Raw genomic sequence first — 22998 nt, 5'->3', positions numbered from 1 at the left:
GGCGACGCTGCGTTCGAGGCCCAGAGATAAAACATTAACAGGCAGCGAGCGTTGTTTGAAACCCGCACACAGAGGAGGCCTTGTTCAGCCGCCGGGAAACTTCCCCCGAGGCTGCTGAGCTGAGTGAAGACGAAGAATCCAGAACGAGTCGAGTTCCTCTCAGAGTGTGAAATCCACTGAACGACCAGTCACACGTCGAGTCTCTGCACGAGGATCTCAAACTGACGTCGCTGCTCGTTCTTCATCCATCACAGAGGAAACTGAGGTCGAAGCGAAGACACTCCGTCATTTGTTCCGTGTTAAAGGGTGAAATTAGTTTTGGACTTAGCCGAAAGGATTCGGAGCAGACGTGATATTTACCTTCTAAAATCAACTTTAACGATCTTCATAAGAAAACAGAACATTTCCCATAATGCACATCTTTGACATAATGTTTGAATGTAAAAACAAAGTTTCAGTTTTTCACTAAAATCTGCGGAAACAGTGATTTTAATAAAGTTCAAATAAAATAATAAAAACAAGAACCGCCCTCTGGAGGTGGAGTTTACTGTCGCGCTCACTCTGGAGGGACTACATTTCCCATCAGGCCTGTGAACGACTCAGGATCAACCAGGAAGAAGGAGGGGAAACGACCCCAACTCGGAATACGACGATTAGAAGAGTGTGACTGTTGTACCAGGAAGTAAAAATCAGATGTTAAAGTTTATTGTTTCACATAATAGATTTGTCAATAGAATCCTGCCATGGTACAAGTACACGCAGTACATGATAAAACTTCCAATCGTCACTTTTTCACAGAAACATTCTTCAAGTCTCAAGTTTTCTAGAATCCAATGTAAAAAACGTACTTGAAGAATTTTTACAGACGCAGAACCAAGATTTCACACATCATCTGTCTGTGAACGAGTTTCTGAGCTCAACAACAAACTCGAGCACATTGATCTGTCGTCATGGAAACACATTCAGGAAAATGTACCAAACTTCTGGTTGGGCTCAGATCTCAGTGGTCATCAGCGGTACTGCGGCGTGAAGACGAGAAGTGAGACATCGTTGGGTTCTTCTTCCTGTCCAGTCTCACATGGTCCCGCACACACTCCAGAGCAGCGACAGTGAAACCAGCAGAGCAGCTCGTCCCTGCAGCCTCGACGCAGAGTTCTTGATCCTGATTCGTCCTTCGACAGGAGGATAAACTTTCTTTCTCTTCCCGATGAACCTGGAAACGACTGAAATGTCCAGATCTCCTGGAGGGAGACAAAACAGAGAGACGGTGAAATGAAGTTGAAAATAAATGTGGAAATCAAACAACGCCTCAGTTTCCACACGTCTCACCGCTGTTGTACTTGACAATCTCGTTTTGGATCATGTCGAATCCGTCCCCGCCCTTCACCATGTAGGACGTCAGCACCACCGTGTAAACCGTCTCGTCCTCCACCGGTTGGTAGTGAGGGACGCGACACTCTGTGCAGAGGATGCGGAGGCTCGTCACACGACGTCCTGGAGGTTTGGAGAGATCGAACTCTACGTGAAATCCTGACGAAGAAACACAAACGCCATCAGTCGTTAGACGCCCGGTCAACAGGAGAGTGAACGTCGAGGTGCAGCGGGTAGAGTCCAGGTACCGGACACTTGGAGGAATTCTCCGGTGCTCTGTCCGTATCGTCTCACTGAGTGTTCGAACGCTTTCCTCAGCGTGGAGCCCCTCAGCTGCACCAGGTCGAAGGTTCCTCCGAACGGTAAGACGGAGATCAGGTCCTCCATGGTGATGGAACCTGCGGGATGAATTAGAAAATCAGCTCGAATCTTTTTCTCAACATGTTCTGATCGTCACAGTGAAACACGTCCATGGAAACAGAGACGCACCGTTCCTGGACTGCTCGTCGATGGACGCCCGGACGCCGCCTCCGTTGAAGATGCTGGCGCTGACGTGGTTCCACTGGACGTCGTCAGGGATGCGGATGTTGTTGTCGACCTGCAGAACATCGTCAGTCAGATTCTACTTCTTGGTTTGGAAGCTACGTTCAGTTCTGAAGGTTTGAAAATGTCAAACTAACATTCAACACGTTTTTAAACGGTCACAGGTTAGAACCTGAAGTTAGTTTCACAAACGTTCTGCGTCTCAGAGGATGAATTTCAAACCTTGTTCTTTCAGTGATCAGTTCCAGACTCACCATGGCGTCACAGATCAGGTTTCCCAGGTTACACTCCCGGAAACGACACTCCTCGCTCTCTCCGTTCAGGAAGACCAGAGTCTGTCCCACAACCTGAGCCGAGTAGTTTGCCAGATTCTTCTTCCATTTCTCCACATCAGCCAGAACATCTGGGTCTGAACCACAGCGTCAGATCATAACTCACCGTGTTCTCATGGGAACAAATGTCTGTTTGATCGTTTCTACGTGCACACACATTTCTGTTTGTTTAGAAGGAGAAGAAGAAGAGGGAGGAGCCTCTCCCAGCTGATAACTGAAGTGTTAACGATGAGTTTTACACCAAAATGAAAACGTGAAGCAACTACGTCATGTTTCATGTGTGAAAAGAGAAAGAAGGTGAAGTTTGTCGGTGACGACCTCAGAAGATCTCTTTACCCTGCGGGAAGCTGCTGTTCAGCAGGATGGGGTTTCCTGTGGCCCTCTCCACGTTTCCAGCATCGTCAAAGGTCACTTTCAGATATCCCAGATATTTTCCGAAGGCGTAGGCCTGCACAACGGGAACCTGCCGCCCGTCGTCCGATTTCACCAGAAAGGGATACGGACCTGCGGGGACTTCAGATGAGGGAGGAGTTCCTGAGGAGAAAAAGAAAAGTGCTGAAGGTTGATAACAAACAATGAATCTGTGAGAGTAAACACACATGAACAATGCACCAGAACCACGACACGTAACCAGAAAACCACCAACGTGGGCTGAGCGGCAGGACGTTTGAAAAGAGTTCACATCCACAGTTTCAATCTGCACCGGCACAGATCTTCAACTTCCTCTATTTAAACAGAGGAAATCATTATCCTGCTTCTCCTGCTGGAACACATCCAGAGACAAACCTCCACGTCACGGCTCCAGGCTTCAGCTTCAGCTTCAGGCTTCAGCTTCAGCTTCAGCTCCAGGCTTCAGCTTCAGCTTCAGGCTTCAGCTTCAGGCTTCAGGCTTCAGCTTCAGTGGTTCTTCTCAGCCTCCGCTCTGATTCATCCCAAAGGTGTTCTATCGGGTTCAGGTCCGGACTCGAAACAGAAAGGGGCCGCCCTCAGACTGAACACTTGGATGTTAATACTTTGGCAATATGGTGCACCAGATGTTTCTGATGAACTTCGTTGGAACAGTTGGAGGGCGGCCCCTTTCTGTCTCGAGGCCGGACCTGAACCCGATCGAACACCTTTGGGATGAATCAGAGCGGAGGCTGAGAGCCAGGCCTTAGCATCATGTGACCTCACTCATGCTCCTCTGGACGAATAGTCAAAGATTCTCCTGAACCTCGTGAAATCCTCCCAGAAGAGCTGAAGCTGTTATAACTGCAGGGGGGGGGGGGGGGGGGGGGGGGGGGGGGGGGGGGGTTTGGAGGCCGACTCTCTCAGACGCACTCTGGACGGAGAAAATCTAATAAAATTTATTCAGGAACAAAGTTTTCTCCTGAGACGTTCGTTAGAGGCTAGACAGGATATGATGTCACGAATAAATCCAACGCCCCCTCACCTGTGTAGAGGAACGTGTTGGTGTGTCCTCCGATGACCACGTCCACTCCGCGGACCTTCTTAGCGATCTCCTGGTCCTTGGTGAAACCAGAGTGACCCAGAGCGATGATCTTATCCACTCCCAGCGTCCGCAGCTTGTCCACATGTGGCTGCAGAGCGTCCACCTCGTCCTCGAACCTCAGGTGAGGTCCTGAGAGTAACACAACACACTCAGAATAACACAACTAACACAACTCAGAGAGAGAGAGAGTAACACAACACACTCAGAATAACACAACTAAGAGAGAGAGAGAGAGAGAGAGAGAGAGTAACACAACACACTCAGAATAACACAACTAACACAACTCAGAGAGAGAGAGAGAGTAACACAACACACTCAGAGAGAGAGAGAAACACAACACACTCAGAATAACACAACTCAGAGAGAGAGAGAGAGTAACACAACACACTCAGAGAGAGAGAGAGAGAGTAACACAACACACTCAGAGAGAGAGACAGTAACACAACACACTCAGAATAACACAACTCAGAGAGAGAGAGAGAGTAACACAACACACTCAGAGAGAGAGAGAGAGAGTAACACAACACACTCAGAGAGAGAGACAGTAACACAACACACTCAGAGAGAGAGAGAAACACAACACACTCAGAATAACACAACTAACACAACTCAGAGAGAGAGAGAGACAGTAACACAACACACTCGATGGATGTTGTGATCTTTTCGTCCTTTGACCTGTATCAACCCGTCCTCCTCTCTGTGTCTCTGAGTCTCTGAGCGAGTGATGTCCACAGAAAGCGTCCACTCACCAGGTCTGGACAGAGAGGACGTCTCCTGTGACGTGTATCCCACCACGCCGACCCTCTGCCCCCCCACCGTCAGGATCCGATAGGGAAGGTAGGACGTCCCGAAGGTCGGGGCCAGCGTCGCGTCTGGTCTGATGTTGGCGCTGAGGACGGGACACTGGATGTCCTCCATGAACGGTTTCATGAGTCCCTCCACTCCGTTGTCAAACTCGTGGTTCCCCAAGGCCTGAAACACCGAGGAGACGTCAGAGACACAGCTGCAAACACCGTTATCTAGATTCATCTCAGGGACGAACTGAAGAAGACGGATGTGTGTGTCTGTGAGTCGTCAGCAGCTCCTCCACTGAACATCTCCACTCTGAAGATCACCAGGAGGATTCATCTCTTCTCTCTCAGTCGCTGCTCAATAACCGCAGAGCTTCAGCTCCAGATCAACAGAGTTCAGAGCAGCTGGACTCTAAATATCCCTCAGGACAAACATAAACACGTGAGTCATGATGAAAACCTGTGGAGCTGCTTCCTCTTCATCATCATCATCTTCAGACACGGTTCTCTATCTGCTCTCTTCTGCTCCAGTTTCACACCAGTTCTCTGAAACCTGCAGGTTCTTCAACACCAAACTTCTCAGGTTATAAAATCATCTGATCAACTACACGACAGAAAACTAACGACGAGTTCATCTCAACCACTGAAGCTGAAGCTGAGATGTAAACAGTTTTACTGCAGCCAATCAGGTCCTGGACCAGTGGAGTGAAGTCTCAACATCTGGTTTTCACCCTCTCCCTCCCTCCCTCTCTCTCTTCCTCTCCCTCCCTCCAGTTTAAGTCTGACAGTTGTTCTTGAAGAATCAAAACCTTCCTCACCCTCCCTCCCTCTCTCTCTCTCCCTCTCCAGTTTAAGTCTGACAGTTGTTCTTGAAGAATCAAAACCTTCCTCACCCTCCCTCCCTCTCTCTCTCTCCCTCTCCAGTTTAAGTCTGACAGTTGTTCTTGAAGAATCAAAACCTTCCTCACCCTCTCTCTCACCCTCCCTCCCTCTCTCTCTCCCTCTCTCTCCAGTTTAAGTATGCCAGTTGTTCTTGAAGAATCAAAACCTTCCTCACCCTCTCTCTCACCCTCCCTCCCTCTCTCTCTCCCTCTCTCTCCAGTTTAAGTATGCCAGTTGTTCTTGAAGAATCAAAACCTTCCTCACCCTCTCTCACCCTCCCTCCCTCTCTCTCTCCCTCTCCCTCTCTCTCCAGTTTAAGTATGCCAGTTGTTCTTGAAGAATCAAAACCTTCCTCACCCTCCCTCCCTCTCTCTCTCTCCCTCTCCAGTTTAAGTCTGACAGTTGTTCTTGAAGAATCAAAACCTTCCTCACCCTCTCTCTCACCCTCCCTCCCTCTCTCTCTCCCTCTCTCTCCAGTTTAAGTATGCCAGTTGTTCTTGAAGAATCAAAACCTTCCTCACCCTCCCTCCCTCTCTCCCTCTCCCTCTCTCTCCAGTTTAAGTATGCCAGTTGTTCTTGAAGAATCAAAACCTTCCTCACCCTCCCTCCCTCTCTCTCTCTCCCTCTCCAGTTTAAGTCTGACAGTTGTTCTTGAAGAATTAAAACCTTCCTCTCCCTCTCTCTCTCCCTCCCTCCCTCTCTCTCTTCCTCACCCTCTCTCTCCCTCCAGTTTAAGTCTGACAGTAGTTCTTGAAGAATTGAATCCTCCCTCACCCTCTCTCTCTTCCTCACCCTCTCTCTCCCTCTCTCCAGTTTAAGTATGTCAGTATAGCTCTTGAAGAATTGAATCCTCCCTCACCCTCTCTCTCTTCCTCACCCTCTCTCTCCCTCTCTCCAGTTTAAGTATGTCAGTATAGCTCTTGAAGACTTGAATCCTCCCTCACCCTCTCTCCCCCCCTCTCTCCAGTTTAAGTGTGCCAGTATAGCTCTTGAAGAATTGAATCCTCCCTCACCCTCTCTCTCCCTCCCTCTCCCCCCCTCTCTCCAGTTTAAGTATGTCAGTATAGCTCTTGAAGACTTGAATCCTCCCTCACCCTCTCTCCCCCCCTCTCTCCAGTTTAAGTATGTCAGTATAGCTCTTGAAGACTTGAGTCCTCCCTCACCCTCTCCCCCTCTCTCCAGTTTAAGTCTGACAGTATAGCTCTTGAAGAATTGAATCCTCCCTCACCCTCTCTCTCTTCCTCACCCTCTCTCTCCCTCTCTCCAGTTTAAGTCTGACAGTATAGCTCTTGAAGAATTGAATCCTCCCTCACCCTCTCTCTCTTCCTCACCCTCTCTCTCCCTCTCTCCAGTTTAAGTCTGACAGTATAGCTCCTGAAGAATTGAATCCTCCCTCACCCTCTCTCTCTTCCTCACCCTCTCTCTCCCTCTCTCCAGTTAAAGTCTGACAGTAGCTCTTGAAGACTTGAGTCCTCCCTCACCCTCTCCCCCCCCTCTCCCCCCCCTCTCTCCAGTTTAAGTATGTCAGTATAGCTCTTGAAGAATTGAATCCTCCCTCACCCTCTCTCTCTTCCTCACCCTCTCTCTCCCTCTCTCCAGTTTAAGTCTGACAGTATAGCTCTTGAAGACTTGAATCCTCCCTCACCCTCTCTCCCCCCCTCTCTCCAGTTAAAGTATGTCAGTATAGCTCTTGAAGACTTGAGTGCTCCCTCACCATGGCATCATATCCCAGTTTGTTCATGAAGTGCGCCGCCTCTGCTCCCTTGTAGAAGTTGAACCACACGGTTCCCTGGAACTGGTCTCCGGCGTCCAGCAGCAGCACGTTGCTCTCGGATCCTCGGATCCTCCGGATCACGGTGGCTCTCCGGGCCACGCCGGCGAAACACCGGCTGCCGTTGACGCATTTCCCTGCGTGTCTGCCGGTCTCCTCCACGCGGGCGTGCACGTCGTTGGTGTGGAGGAGAACCAGGTCCCAGGCCGCCGAGGTGGACGCGATGCAGCCCAGCAGGAGGAGCAGGAGGCGGCTGAGGCTGAGCCGCGGGGGAGAGCTCTGCTCCGGGCGCACGGCTTCCATCGCTCCGCTGCGCGTAAAGAGCGCGGAGGAGCAGACCGGAGACGGAGGCTGACGTTCGGCTCGTTTCTTCTCACATAACCGGGATCGAACTGTTTTCTGATCGGGCTTCTATGAACGAAGGAGGACCACGGACTCTGACCGAACAGACCGAGACACTACACACTGGACAGACTGAGAGACAGACCGAGAGACAGACCGAGAGACAGACTGAGAGACAGACCGAGAGACACTACACACTGGACAGACCGAGAGACAGACCGAGAGACAGACCGAGAGACAGACCGAGAGACAGACTGAGAGACAGACCGAGAGACACTACACACCGTCAGGAGGCGTCTTCGGGGGTGGGGGGAGGATGTGGTTCCTATGATCAGCCTCCTCCCTCTTCTCTCCCCCTCCAGACTCGTTATTACCACATCACATCCTCATCTTCCTCCTCTTCATCATCTACTCAACATCCAGAGGACGACACTTCTTCTCATCATCTTCCTCCTCTTCATCATCTCAACCAACACTGATGACCCTCCTCACAGCAGCAGTGACCTTTGACCTGACTCTGGTGTTTGTGGTTCTCTCTCTCATCCCATCACGTCCTCGTCTGATCAGACGTGAAGAGAACGTGACTCTGATGAATCCACTCAACACACCTGAGGAGATAAAACCAGTTCCTGTTGAAGTGAATGAAGTTCATCTTCAGTCACCTCCATCAGGAGCACTGTTAATTCATCACTCATTACCTCCATCGCTCAGCTTTAAAACTTTATAACTATCGACCTTCAGTCTTTCACCTTCCGTTCTCTTCTGAAGCTCTGAAACGAGCCGTGGTTAAAGATCTCTAGTTCCTCTCTCGACCTCAGAGCAGCTTGAACATCACGTCTGTCTTGTTCTCACGTGGTTGAAGTGTCTCCTACAGTAACACCACATCTATATCTTCAGAGGTCAACCGTGGAGTTCTCCAGAGCTCTGCACCCGGTGCCCTGCTCCTCTCTCTCTCTCTCTCTCCTCCCACACTTTTTCATTTTTGGTTTTTAATCTAAAATGTCGTCGCAAATTAACCGAATATTAATTCTTCTCTTTTAAATAGTTCCAACTCCAACTCCAGGGTCTGACAGATGTTGTAATGAACAGTTGTGTAGTTGTAATAAGTTTACGTAATATTTAACTTGACTTCGCTCTTAAATTCTACTGTTGCACATTTTCAAAAGTACTGAAATAAAGTCATGGTTTGGTTTCACAATAACACAGTGAATCATACTGTCACCACACATCACACACACACACACACACACACACAGAGACACACACACACACACACACACACACACACACACAGAGACAGACACACACAGACACACACACACACACGTCACTATGGAAATACATCGTCTCTCGGTGTCAGCTTCTAAACCACAGGGCTGAGAACCATGAAATGAGAGTGTGGTGGAGTGACGTCACCCGTCGCAGCAGAACAAAGTTTAACTGTTTCCCGGATCTCCTCGTAATGTCCGACCCGAGGTGGTTCTGTGTGCACCGTCACAGAACCAACAAACAGAGTCAACAATGCTCTCGTCCTCAGGCTTCAACTCTGTTCTGGGGAATAAATGTGTTTCTGTCGTCAGCTTTGCCTTTTGATCGTTTCCTCCAGTCGGTGTTTCTGTGAATTCAGACTTTAACTCACCGGCTGAGTTTGAGAATAATATTTACTCATTATCTTATTTTTAAGCAGCGAGTGTTGATGAACGACATCGAGGTGAAAATCTACATTTTGACAGATAAGTAAAAAAACTTAGATTTTTCCAAATATATTTCAAACAAACTCAGAATAACTCAAACTTCAGAAGCTTTGACCCCAAAATATTTGTTTTAAACGAACACCGACTGCAGCGCTTGTATAACTTGGCTTCATTCTTTATAGTGGACACTTTATTTATAGTTTATGGCTCCACCACATTTGTTTTTCTCTTTTTAATTATAGGTTTTGGTTTTAAATTACTTTCCATGTTTTTTAAAAGAATAAAACCCTTAAAATCAATGGTTTGTTCGACTTGAATGAATTTAAAAACAGCAAATGCTGTTAGGTGCTTGTTTCTGGTTATTGCAGAGGTTTTAATTGCACGTTTTGTAGTTTGTAGTTGTATTCTCCCTGGGCAGCAGTCTGAGACTCACACACGGTGAGAGGTGGAACTAAAGCAGCTGTTTAAAACGTTAGGCCGGTTTTGTGAGGGCAGTAAATTAAATGTGTGCAGCTCTGAAGTGACGGCAGACAGAGTTTAACAGAGGCGACTTTAATTTACAGAGTCAGAATCCCTCCTCCTGACAGGTCGCTCCCACTCGGGGAAGATGATTCTGACATGAGGCCGCTGCTTTCAGGACATTTTTCTTTCCAATGTGAACCAGGAGACGCCGAGCTGAAGGAACGTCCCACTAGAGGGCAGCAAACTGCAAGAAATGCCTGGATACAGGCGGAGTCCTCCAGGGAGACGGCGGCTCAGTCACATGAACAAACCCTGATCCGACCGCTGGACACAAGCAGCTCACCTGGTTCTATTAAAACAACTCACTCTTACAGTAGGGGGCGCTAGAGTAGTATTCAGGCTGACTTCTCTGAGCAGAATAATACAAACCAGGTTTTTATCCACATGTTAAATCCCAGCATGCATTTGAAAGGCGGAGGAGGTGCGTTACGATCACGGATGTGTGGTCGTTGTCAGGAGCTCGGAGGCCGTAAAAGAAATGCATGAGTTACGCAGCCTCTTCTCAGCGTCTCTTGTTGCAGCCGGTGCATCAGGAGAATTAAATGGAGCAGGCGGTGAACAGAGTCGAATAAAACACTCATCCTGTTCATCCTGCATCGCTCCACGCAGGGAGACAGCGCCCCCTGATGGCGTCAAGGCCAAACGTGGCGAGGTTCACACCACAGGAGACGCTCGCAGGTCTCATGGAATCCTGTCCCTCTATGGGCCAAAGCTGTTTTGGCGTGGAAAATGTTTTTTCAGTTGACTAATCAAACGTAGCACAAGTGAAGACTGTCCACCTTTAGAGGCTTGAATTCCACTGGAGCAGTGGTGAAGGTCACTGCCTTGCACAAGAGCACTCCATCAGCGCTGACTCTGCATCCTATGACGTGTGTCAGGCGTCAACACATTCACTAATCAATGAAAACTGCTCTTCAGAGCGTCGACCTTTGAATGAGGCCGATGATAATGAGCCGATCAGTCCGCAGCTGGATCAGCTGACGTGACCGCTCAGACTGAACTCTGCTGATATGGCGTCCGCTCAGTTTATGTCTGAACGTCTCCTCTGGTCTCTGAGGACACTAATCCGTTTGCAAGGGAGGTCAGAGGTCATGGTCAGCAGCTAACAGGAAGTCAGCATCTTCCTCAAGGACGCGTCAGCAGGCTGGACGCAGGAACCGAGTCCCACAGGGACACAGATGTTTTCATGACTTTCATGTGTCTTTCTTTAAGAAGCTGCACCGAGGTTTGAATAAAACAACAGAAGCCTGTCTGATTTCTGTCCTCATCAACGACTCTCTCTTTTGGAACAGATTCGATTATCGGGGCAGATCCAGGAACGTGTGTCTCTTTCTTTAACACTGAGCGATTGAGTGTCGGACGTGTGAAGCGTCCATCGGTTCGATAGAAAAACAAGAGAAACCTCGATCGTCGGTCGTCACAAACCTCAATGAGACGGAAAAACTGGACTCACTTTGGGTTTTAAAGAGGATGACGAGGATGAAGAGTAACTGGCTGTTATAACCAAAGTAAAATGATAAATATGAATGTTTAACATTCAGGATACTGATGATTGAATAACCACATGCAGAAGTTGACTCAGATATTTTGGTGGAAGACAAAAACAAGGATGTGTTCAATATTTGTGACCGAATATGTAAATGAATAAAATCCGATTAAGTAAAAATAAAAATTACATTACATTTCTTAAAAACCTATTTGCTGTTGCAGTTTGATTTAAACTTAATTTGTGGGAGACGGGGTTAAGAGCAGTCACACGCCTCCTTCACTAATGTGACTGTAATGTAATAATTCTGCTGCAGCATTAAATCAGACTCCACCCATGGGTCCTGTCTCGTCCTGTCCTGTGTTAAAATGCTGCTCTGGTTTCTTGGCGTCTTTAATCCAGTTTTTTCGGATGAAACAGCAGCAATAATTATATATATTATATATATATATATTATATAGCAGCAAGTTGTGAGGTCACTGGTTATGATTCTTCTCTGGCTGAGCAGCCACTTCTGTTGTCATGTTAATAATCCCGACTCAGTTCCTCAGAGGGGAGAAACATTCCAGTGTTTTGAACATGAAGTGGAGAAACATCCCAGTAACTTTCCACTGGATTCCTGACCTGAGAAGACCCAGAAGACTTGTTAAAGCAGGATCTCCACCGGCCGACTCCCACTCCTTCCCATCTGCGTCACGATCCTCCTCTTTTTGGCGGCCGGAGAGACGAGCCTCAAGCAGTCGACACCAAGCGGAGGAGTTGTGATGATGAGGCGCGATCCTGTCTGAAGGGCAGCGCGGTCCGTCAGTGTCACAACTCAGCCTCGGCTCAGTCCGTCTTCTCATCCGCAGCCGGAATCCTCCGGAACAAACCGAACCCAGAGATGTGAGGAAACACCAGGGGGCGTTTCTCTCCAAAACAAGATGCCACAGCCGATGCAGTGTGAGAGGTTCTTTACACGAGCTGATGAAACCGTCGGCCACGGGTGAATGAATCACTACGGGAGATCGGATTTAAAGTGCGACAGAAACATAAAGAAAAGATCAAACTTCATCACGTTTGATCTCTTTCTTCTTTTGATTCTCAGCTTTGTTCCTGAGGCTCTTGATTTTCAGCAGAAAAATAAAAAGCCTTTAAGTCAATGACGACGATCAGCGATAAAAGAAACTCGTCGGACTAAACAGAGAACTGAGACTCTAGTCTGGGTTCAGATCTCTGCACCAGAGGAACCAGAGCAGCAGCTGACGCCTCAGATTCATCATCAGACGATGAAAGAAAAAACACATAGCTCCAAAAACATCCTTCAGTCATCCATCAGAAATCTACAGAATATAATAAAGTGTGATTATTTTATCACTTAAACGTTTCCATCTATAATTCACCGTGACCCCCATTTTCCATCAATGCTGCCGTCACAACGTTAAAGCACCAATCAGGATGTCAATCAAGCAGCCGGCCACATGTTGAGCTGTGGGCTGTAATGATCACGTCGCAGTAATTGCTCCAGAGACGACGTGACCTTTGTCCTGAGATGAAGAGGTTTTTTCTCGCTCTGAAGTGAAACACAAGGACAAGTGTGTCTGTGAACCAGAGTACAATGAAAAACACCGACATTACAAATACTGATCTTCAGGGAGAAGCCTTGAACTCACTTAGAGGAGAAAAGTCGTCTTTCTGTAATTTACTGAGAACCAGCAAATTGTTTTTAAAGGAGTTTGATGGGGAATAAACTTATTTGCTTGCTTGTCAGGAGTCTGATGAGACCGCACTCGTACATTAATATATATTTATAATCTAGTTAGAAGAAGAATCTTTCCTTCAGTCAAATGTCACAAAACATTTAGTTTTCCACAACTTCCTGTCCAAGGTGTTTTGAGGCTTTCTGGTGTGATTGTTTGTATTTGGGGTGAAGACAAGTCTTTCCGTCTTTAACCTCTTTAGAGAAATGGTTGAGGAAGCTGAGGATCATGAGGAATATACATTGTTGTCACTTGTGGCTGCAGGGGGCGCTGCTGCAGTGTCGCTGTCAAGTCACATGACAACATGAACATTGTGTTTCACTTCACTTCCTTGTTTAGTTTTTTTAAATCTTCCAAATGTGATGTTATAAATAAAGAGAATTCGTTGGTTGAAACGTCCTCAGGTCAGACGTCTGAACAGTTGGACACTGGAATGGAAAACGGTTTTGGAAACGATTCAATTCAGACGTGAAGACATTTAGACGGAGAGAGACAACGTCCGTCCGTCCCTTTTTATGTCCCAGATGTTTCTGAAGTCCGAACCAGTGATTTGCCTGTTTCACGCCCACTTTTCTGACCTCGAGGCTGGACCTCCGAGGACAGCAGACGTTACAGCAGGAGGAGGAGAAAAGATTCTTCTCCGAGAAGAAGAGAATCTTTCGAGGAGCTGAGGCGATGAAAGAAAAAGTGAAGGAGGTAAAAACAAACGTCTAAATCCAACAGCTCATCTTCGATATGCTGACTTCTTCATGAATCATCAAGCAAGCGTCTCACGATAGTTTGTTGTGAGGATGTGAAGATGTGATCTCTCTTCAGACAACAGAAGCCAGATGGTTTGAGTGAAGTGGCTTTGAGACGACTCGATGCGAATAGCAGCTTATGAAAGGAGATATCTCCCAGCATGCACAGGGACTCAGGGGTACTTCAACCATGACATGATTAATAACCCTGCACTTAAAATAGGCTTCAAAAATGATTATAGGAGACGGCGGAGGGACGAGCGGCTCTGGAACACAACCACTTTAATTACAGAGCACAGAGAACAGGGACCTGTGTCGGTGGATCGGTGAGGAGAGCGAGCAACAAGACAAAGTGCTGCTGGGAGTTCTGATCCAGTCGGGTTTCACTCTGGAGACGAACCAGAACGACACAACGGATTTCCATGAAACCTGGTGACTGGATGACGGTCACGGCTCTGTGCTACATCACATGTTCATTTAAAGATACATGTATGAAACATGTTGGAATAAGTGAAACGACCCAAAATGAAAATTAGAAACTGACCCTCATTTAAACTCTTCATAGAGATTCTCATGTTTTAAAAACAACTGAGACGACCGAGCTTCCGGATCATTTTAAATCCACACAGTTTGAGTCCGGCGTGAACACATCTCCATACATTCACATTTATAGGTGACGGCTCTGAGAACAGATAGAAACACGTCGTGTCTTTATCGTCTGAATCCATCTGGACGGTGGAGGAGATTGTGTTTGATGCTGCAGAGTTGCGGCCGCTACACATGTCTAACACACGATGTGTTTATCTGGTTGCCTAGCAACATCTCTGCGGGCAGGCACCAAATAAAATAAAATATCTGTCTTCAGTCTGGAGTCGGAGACTTTGGTCCAGTGTTGATTTCAGTGACTCTGCAGGTGAAATTAAAAAGTCACATCATTGTGTTTTATTGGAGACAACAGCAGTGATGTGTGTGTGTGTGTGTGTGTGTGTGAGAGTTCTTTTAATAATACAGACGGATCCTGAATTCTCGTCCTCATTTGATTCACTAACCAAAATACTGTCAAACAGTTTAGGCCTCATGTTTGTTCCTTTAGATCTGTTGAGTCTGAGCAGGAACAAGGACGGAGCTGATCCCCGAACACTTAGGTACAGACATTAACATGAGCTCAACAAGAGACAACAGCCTCAGAGACACGAGGACGCTGTCGGGGGTAGAGTCCGTTTATAAAGGGACTAATTCACCCACTAGAGGGCAGCGCAAAGTGGAGAGTTTCAGAAGTCACTAAATTCTACACACTGAACCTTTAACCTATCGTACGATGTGTAAACATGGATTAGATCGTTTTGCTGACCTCGATGAATTGAGCGTCTTGTTTCCATGTTTATCTTCACGAGAATTCACCGAGTTGATTCTCTCACACTCAAACACACGACTGTTAACGTGTGAGCTCCACTCACTGAGCTGTACTTTGCTGTACTTCGATTGTTGAGGAGAATTATAATATTTTCTTGTAGAGTTTATTCTGAAGCTCGAACTCTGAAGAACACAGTCGTCTAAACACATGTTCCATGTCAATGAATGTCTCACACACACACTCACACACACACAAATGTCAACCTCATAAATATTCATGTGAACATTAACATGCAGTGCGACACTCACACAAGAGTCCATTAGACACACACACACACACACACACACACACTAAAATGATCTTAATTGATAAACGAACATCAGCTGTTTGAAGAAGACTTGAAACTAGAGACTGAGACAAAAACTCCTGAGGACAAAGTCGTCCCCTGCTGGTCAGAGAGAGAGACAGCTTTCATGCACTGACATTTAAACTCTTCAGCGCTCCCTGGTGGTTCATCTATGAAATGTTTCCAAATGACTTGTTGAGTAGTTTTTCTAAAATCCAAACAAATGCAGACAAAACACAAACCCTCGTCAGCCGAGGTCAACAGCAGTGTCATAAATCCTCTAAACAGACTTTATCATAAATCCATATGGGAGTTAAATCTCCCTGAAACCAGCGGAGTGCGTGGTCCCCTGAGGATGAACCCTCGGCTCACACGTCCTGATGAAGGTTAAGGGGGACACAAAGCCACAGCCGCCTGCTCTGCCACATGAAACCCCACATGCTAATGATTCCCTCCACTTTTCAAAGCCCAGTGTGAACTTCAGAAGGATTTCTCTTTTCTCTGTCTCTCACTGAGCATCGGGCCGGGGGACGAGCTGCAGAGGAGGCAAGAGATTGAGCTCGGAGTTCATAGTTCAGGTGCTCGTCAGAAGAAGCTGCCCTGACGCCCGGCCGCAGACACTGACAGAATACTAAGAGGCTGCTTCACCGAGGGGAGAGGCTGAGGCTGCGTGTGCCTCATGAGACACGTATGAGGGAATCAGATTCATCCAATCTACAAAAGATGATTATTAAGATTTGAATGTTTGAATATGGTTGAAATCAATAATTAGTATTTAGCTGTTTCTGTATCACAAAGTGATAAATACAGTAAATAAACCTTTATATCCATTAGACTTCAGGAACAACACTTTGTAATGAAACACTGAGGAGTTGGCGTCTCCTGACTCGCCCTCGGAGACCTCCTGTCTCTTTCTCTGGGTGCTGACGGTGGAAATCCTCCAGGAGAAGCCGGCGACTCGCCGCCAACGTGACAGTCCGACGCTCATTAGGATCGACACCGAAGCTACACGCTCTGATTGACGGCAATTTCCTGGCTGCTGACTGAACGCAGGTCTTCTCCCTGTGCAGCAGCTCAGTGGGTATTTGTGCCAATCAGTCCCAGCTGAGATCGCGGCCTGCCCGCCGCCGACAGGCTGCGATGGGCTCGATGACGGTCCGCAGCACATGGCTGCCCCGCAGGTAAACACGATGCTGGCCAGGGCATCGATGTAATAACGGCACGACTGCTGACATAATCAGGTGCGTTGACTCTGAACTTGATGTGTGTTAGAGCCCAACAACTGATGTGAGCCTCTCACAGACGGGTCACTGTGACCTCAACCTTTGACCTCCACATTCTCATCAGGTCACCTTTGAGTCCATGAACTCCTCCCCTTGAGATATCATAACAAACCAGATGGATTAGAAATGTGGGGGACAAGCAGAACTACTTCAGTTTAATTTACGTCATCTAACGAGTTTCCTACCAGTTAATCGCAAATGACATATGAATGATGTGTTCCTCCACAAGTGAAAAACTGTTGGGGGGGGGGGGGTTCCAAAGAGAAATATTACAGCAGCCCTGTTTTATTGGACCTCACACAAACTCACACTGAAACAAGAACCCTCTCAAACTGCCTGTTGCCTTGGAGACAGAGAGACTCATGTTCCGTCTCTCGCCTCTGCAGTTTGGATTGAAAAGGACACAACATGCAAAGTTATTCAGGGTGAGGAAATCCAAGTCATCATGGACTCTTGGTTTTTTTACATGTCACGAACGTGCTGCAGCTCTTCAGTAGGACCTGGGACCTCATTTCACAACTGGACGATAGAGTTCAATATTAAATTTGAAGTTATCATATATTTGTCTGTCGCATCGTCGTGTCCACATCAGGATTTATAGCTTCTCAGATTGGCTCCAGAAACCGACTTTAAATTAAACAGGTCATTTGTATTTATATATGCACGAGGGACTATTTGCAAACACCAGTTAATCGTAAAATCCCGGATGATGAGAAAAAGTTTAATCACATGAACATAATGGAGCATAAACTCGAACCAGTACATTAAGTTTGGTCGAGCTGGTTGGACTCGTCTGTTCACCCTCACGTTTTGTTCGCTTTGTGAAATCAGGCAAATGAGCACGATGAAGAATTAACAACCAAAGCCTTCAACAAGCATTTCCATTCCAGTCCTCTAGGTGGCAGTAATGCAAAAAAGACTATACAACAACAAGGTATCACTGTTTCCCACAGAATTCAGTAGCTGTCGGGTCAGGGATGATTTCCCTGGAAACGCACTCAATGCATGAAAGCGATATCTACCGAGGCTACGCCAAGTTCGGCCAGCAGAGGACAGTAGACATGTGCAGCTGTGTTCACGGGGCTCCGGGCCACAGACGAGGTGTGAGGGAGACACTGGATGCAAGACTGAGCTGAAATAAAAACCCTGAACGTCAGAGCACCAGCAGCAACGTTCTGTCTGTTGATGCTTGAGCTGGTCCGTGCTGTGGAAACACACTGAGCGTCCTCCTTCCTGTGGTGGAAACGCAGCTCTTCATAGTAACAACATAACTGGAGGACGTCGTCGAGGACGACAGCAGCTTTTCTCTCAGCTCGCTGCATTTAAAGAGTCTCCACCTGGAGCACAGGACTCGAGCACTGGGCTCTTCAAACGCGTTAAAAGTCAAGTTCTGAACCAAACGTCCACGTCGCAGAGGAAATAAACATTTCCCCTCCCCCTCTCCTCTCCTGCTAAGGAAGCTCTGGCCTTTGGACGCAGCGATACTGCTACTATTCCATCCCTCATTAGTCATGCTACACACATGAAGCAGCTCTGCCATAATGAGGTACAGCATGCACGAGGACCACAGGCGGAGCAGCAGGCAGCAGAGCACACGCTGACTCAAAGAGCGGACCCCGAGCTGGAGCCGACATGGAACTAATGCAAACGTTCAGTCATGGTTCTTCTGGAGCTGAGGAGATATGTGCTGTCAAAGACGATCGGCAATCTCACGGTTAATTGTTTTTTCTGGTGAGTGACGAACACGTCAGATGCTTCATCGAGCTCTCAGTGAGAGATTCATGTACAAGTGCAGAAAGTCAGATTAGCAGCATCTCGAAACACACGATTGATCATAAAGGTTTGAGATTAATCACAACCGATCCATGACGGGATTATTTACTGAGACCGAGGCCATTGAGCAGTTTGAAGCCAGGGCTCAGACTGGAAAGCATTGACACAGAGTTTTTAACCTCTCTAATAAATACAGCTGTAGTGTTTTCAGAGGCACCGGCTGCACAGACACACACACACACACACACACACTACAAAGACGTCCTGTCACCACGGGTTGGGCTTTGAAGGGAATCACTTCCTGATTCCAGATATAACCGAGGCACCGCTGGAACCATCTCAGTCCCCAACGGTCTTTGACTAAACCCTGCCGGAGCTCTTCTTCCTGTGAAGCTACAAAATGAAAGAACACTTTAAAAACTCCAGAATGTCACTGAGTAAGAGTTCAAACCTCCACCAAGACCCAAGAGGCCCTTTAACTTCAGGCTGCACCAAATGACACACACTCATGGAGATCAGTCCTCTCACCCCGTCGTTATAAAGATCCATGAATCATTCTCTGGGGAATCTGTGAAAATGTCAATCATGAAACTTCCTGCATCCACCGAACTGAACTTGTCTCTTTCTGAGCACAATAAGGTGCGAGAACAAAACCTCCACGGTGAAGATGAGTAAAACATCAGATGAATGAATTCTCGGTTCCCCTGAACGCCGACAGGTTAAAAATGGGTTTAGAAAACAAACCTGAGACGATTGTGTGGTTCAGACAAACATTTGTGTGCTAATGGGGTTTCACACGCCGGACGCACCGACGGACTCTCGGAGAAAAGCGACTCAATTAGCCGACAGCTTGTAGGGAGGGAAATGTCACAGTCTGATGGATTCTGTAATGAGCTTGAGAAAAAGCTCAGAGACCTAAAGACACATTCATCATAATCGAGGAGTTGATTTCCAGAATGTTCGATATGGAGCGTGAGGGTTAGTGCAGGACTGTTTATTCTGCGTCAGAGCTCCAGGGTGGTGCTTGTTCTAATAGGTAAGTACATGCTGCTGGAAGAACCAAGTCAACAGAGCAGCTGAAAGAAGACGACTGGAGAAAGAAGGATCGGCCTCAGGCTGCACTTTAAAAACCAACACAACTTATTTCTTATGCTGATCAGGATTTTTTTACACTTTAAAAGAAGAGAGATACACCGACTACATCATCCCAACAACAAAGTGCAACAGATAAGAACACAACAACCTTCTCTTCTCGTGGGAATTTACTGATTCGCCTGAAACGTCCGAGGCTGGAGGAGGAGATTTTTTTCCGTGGTTTTATTTTCTCATAATTTTGGACAATTCTTGTAAAGACACAACATGTTTTTTTGCAGATGAACTGAGCTGCACAGTTTGTCCTGAAGAATTTCTTCAAAAGAAAATAACACTGGTAAAACAAGTTTAGACTAAAATACTTTCAAAGTCGTTGCATGTCCGTGCACTGATGATGAGTCATTTTACTGATATTATTATTATAACTAATGTTATCTGCCTTCATGATGTCCGTGTGTCCTCGATTGTAAAATAAAAATCCATCACAACCACCGAGAGATTAATATCTTCTGGCTGTTGTCAGATAATTTTAATACATTTGTAGATTTCAAATTGGGCTCAGGGAACTGATGATTGGCATGTTTCATTATTTCCTGACATTTGATGGAATAATCAATTTACCAGTTAATCAAAAATAACATTAACAAGAACGTACTCAGCCGAGGTCGAGGCTGACCAGCTCCCTGCTAAAGAAAGGGAACGAGAAGCTCCTGGATCTGCTATCAACAGACAAACACTGGTGGAAATATAAAATGTAATAACAACAGCACTGAACGTTTCCCTTCATTCTACATTTACAACAAATAAATCTGCTGCGACTATAAAATCATTAAGACACTTCCTGCTGTAATTCTCTTTTCCCAGAGTCTGACAAACAAAACCAACAATGAACGGAAACAACAGAATCAACATATGGTGTTGTCAGCGCTTCATTATTTCTAAACTAAACAAATGTGTTTTGGTGCTTTTACATCATCTAATGATTTCCTGTTCTCTGACTCCTCCCGCACGAGGAGCAGTCCCACTTAACACCTCGGCTCCTCTGCCGCTCGCTCAAGCAGCTGTTTTTATTCTCAATGTTTAATTTATGTGTCTGCAAACATTGTTGTTGCTCCGCGAGCCTCCAGGGTCACTGCAGACAATGTCAGGGAATACTAATAGCATGCAAATCAGTTTAATTATACATTATTTATTGTATTCCCTCAGGCCACAGTTTGATTGCAAAGCCGTGTCCTGTGTTAGTCGGCTGAGGAGCAGCCTCAGAGCTGCAGTGACGCCCTCAGACGAGGCCACTCCCACTCAGTCCTGGTGGTCAGTGCTCATTTAGAGTGAGTTTGAGTTTTAGAGTAAAGATGCATGAACATAAACCCCCCGACATTTAAACTGCTCAGCAAATATCATAACCTCTGCCAACAATCATCATCTCAAGAGAGTCGGATGTTTAGTGCGTGAAAATCTTCAGCTGTGGAAAATCTAAAGAATCTGAGACACGATGACAGAGATCTGAAGGTAACTCTCCACCAGCTTCAATGGGAAACACTTCCTGTTTCCTGAGCAGAGCATCAATAAATACATTATTCACAGTTTTACTTGTCACTGCTCTTTACTCTCCGCCTGCTTCACGTGGAGCAGACAAACCCTGACAAGCTCAAAATGTTTACAAGGAAATTTAAACCTGAAAATAAGTGATTCAGTGAGGCAGCCGCTTCCTGGTAGAGTGATTATAAAGCGATTAACTGGGCTTTAGTCCCTGATTCACATTTATTCTCTTTTCAGTTTTCACAAACGAGTGGTTTATATTCTGCTCTGTAGTAATAAGCCGTGTGTGGTCAGGTGTCTGAGGCTGGAGGCAGACGACTATGTTTAGAGGGAATTAGACATTTCAACACAACGGCAGCTCATCAACAAGTATCAGTTTTATATTTGTGTTGAATTACTCATATGTTTTATCGACTGTTTACTGTGCCAGTGCAGCAGTGGGTGGTTCACCAGTGATTCCCACTAATTATCTGCACGGTGGCGGTTGGGTTAACCTGGATGATTTCAGAATATAAATGTCGTTAATCAAACAACAGACAAAATCGAAGCCATAACAGATGTTGAATCAGGTCATGATTAAACCTTTGTGCCTTTAATTCTCAGTGAGAAATATAAAGAAGCAAGACGTCAACCTAAAGACTGCGTTAGATGTTTGACAGATATTGACCGACACCCTGTTCACTGGTGGTCACGAGGTTCGATTTCCTCAGCTCGTTTCCTCATCTGTTCGACTGCCCTGCCCCCTCAGGTGAATCGTGATCAATAAACATCACATGCATAAGACGGGGGGGGGGGGAGTGTCAGACGCACTCTGGACAAAGTCTATCAGAGAAAATCTGAAGAGACAACGGCTTCTGTTCCTGCTGGAGTGTGACTTACAATTTGCTGAATGTGTTGAAGGGCTGCGTGGCAGGAGGGGAGTAATGAAAATTTCACTCTCGAGTGAATTAAGTAGAGTCTCACAGAAGTTAGATCAAACAGCCCAGTAACACGAGAGAACGAGTCCTCACTGTTCACTCTGCTCCCACGGATTATTAAGCAATCCCCAGAGGGGTCGACATGCAGAGCAAAGGCCAAAAATACTGAGGATTGAATCTGAACATGACGCAGTTTGCTAATGAGGAAAAAAATCTAATAATGGTCGGAGGGTTGGAGGAAATGTATGGAGGTATGAAACTGCTGAACGTCATCTGAAGGAAAGTAGAAAACAGAGCGGCCTCAGTTCTCTTGAGCACGTTAATAACAAAGTACAGTGGAACCTGGATATAGTGATCAACTGTTTATATGCACACACACACACACACACAGTGATATCGTCCTTATCTGAAAAACCACCGTTACCTTTCCTCAAGCTCAGGAGTCTTTGTCGGAGTCTAAATGAGGTTCGGATGCAGAGTCAACACAGTGCAGTTACTGCTCCCTGCTGGCATCGTTATTCACAAGGTCCAGCGCTGCTGCTCGTGTTTGAGACAAATGAGCGTCATTAATGAGCAGCGGAGAGCACCTGCTACTGATGGTTACAATCAGCCACTGGAGGGCTCGAACCGCCGGAGGACAGACGCCGGCTGTTGAATTAGTCCGAGTTAGAGATAAAACCATCCATTTACCGGCCTGTCCCACCGCCCTGGATGATTCACATCCTTTTAGATTAACTTGGAAAAAACGGTCCTGTTTTTATTGTTTGCATTGATGAAAATAATTTGAAGTCAGTCCGAGATATGAAGTTTTGATCTAATTTGTCCATGATTCATCAACAAAACCAGTTTCTACTCTTCTCATATTAACTCTCGAGATCTCGAACTTACAGCGTGCAGCTACAGAGAGCTACCGCTATCGTCCATAATGTTTTTACCATCCACACAGACAGTCAGACGGCAGACTTACATATACAACCAGCACCTACCGG

The 22998-nt window shown here is 46.5% G+C and overlaps 2 protein-coding genes across 2 annotated transcripts in view; both read right to left on the bottom strand.

The window, feature by feature from the left end:
- Window positions 1-683: 683 nt before the first annotated feature.
- On the bottom strand, window positions 684-8013 carry nt5e (5'-nucleotidase, ecto (CD73)). Its single transcript, XM_069515584.1, has 9 exons — window positions 7126-8013; window positions 4488-4710; window positions 3679-3867; window positions 2583-2780; window positions 2169-2323; window positions 1861-1969; window positions 1620-1769; window positions 1330-1530; window positions 684-1241 (listed from the first exon to the last, which is right to left on the bottom strand). The coding sequence occupies exons 1-9, from the start codon at window positions 7483-7485 to the stop codon at window positions 1075-1077; spliced, it is 1752 nt and encodes a 583-aa protein (XP_069371685.1). The 5' UTR covers window positions 7486-8013; the 3' UTR covers window positions 684-1074.
- Window positions 7994-22998, bottom strand: part of mei4 (meiosis-specific, MEI4 homolog (S. cerevisiae)) — a 42075-nt gene continuing 27070 nt past the window's right edge. Inside the window, exon 6 of the mRNA XM_069515586.1 lies at window positions 7994-8132. Coding sequence (XP_069371687.1) covers window positions 8124-8132 — 9 coding nt within the window. The 3' untranslated portion in view covers window positions 7994-8123. The remainder of the gene's footprint in view (window positions 8133-22998) is intronic.

Source organism: Paralichthys olivaceus, chromosome 19 (assembly GCF_024713975.1).
Source record: "Paralichthys olivaceus isolate ysfri-2021 chromosome 19, ASM2471397v2, whole genome shotgun sequence".
Taxonomy (NCBI): Eukaryota; Metazoa; Chordata; class Actinopteri; order Pleuronectiformes; family Paralichthyidae; genus Paralichthys; species Paralichthys olivaceus.
Note: the sequence above shows the minus strand (reverse complement) of the source record. Positions and strands in the feature narration are given on the sequence as shown.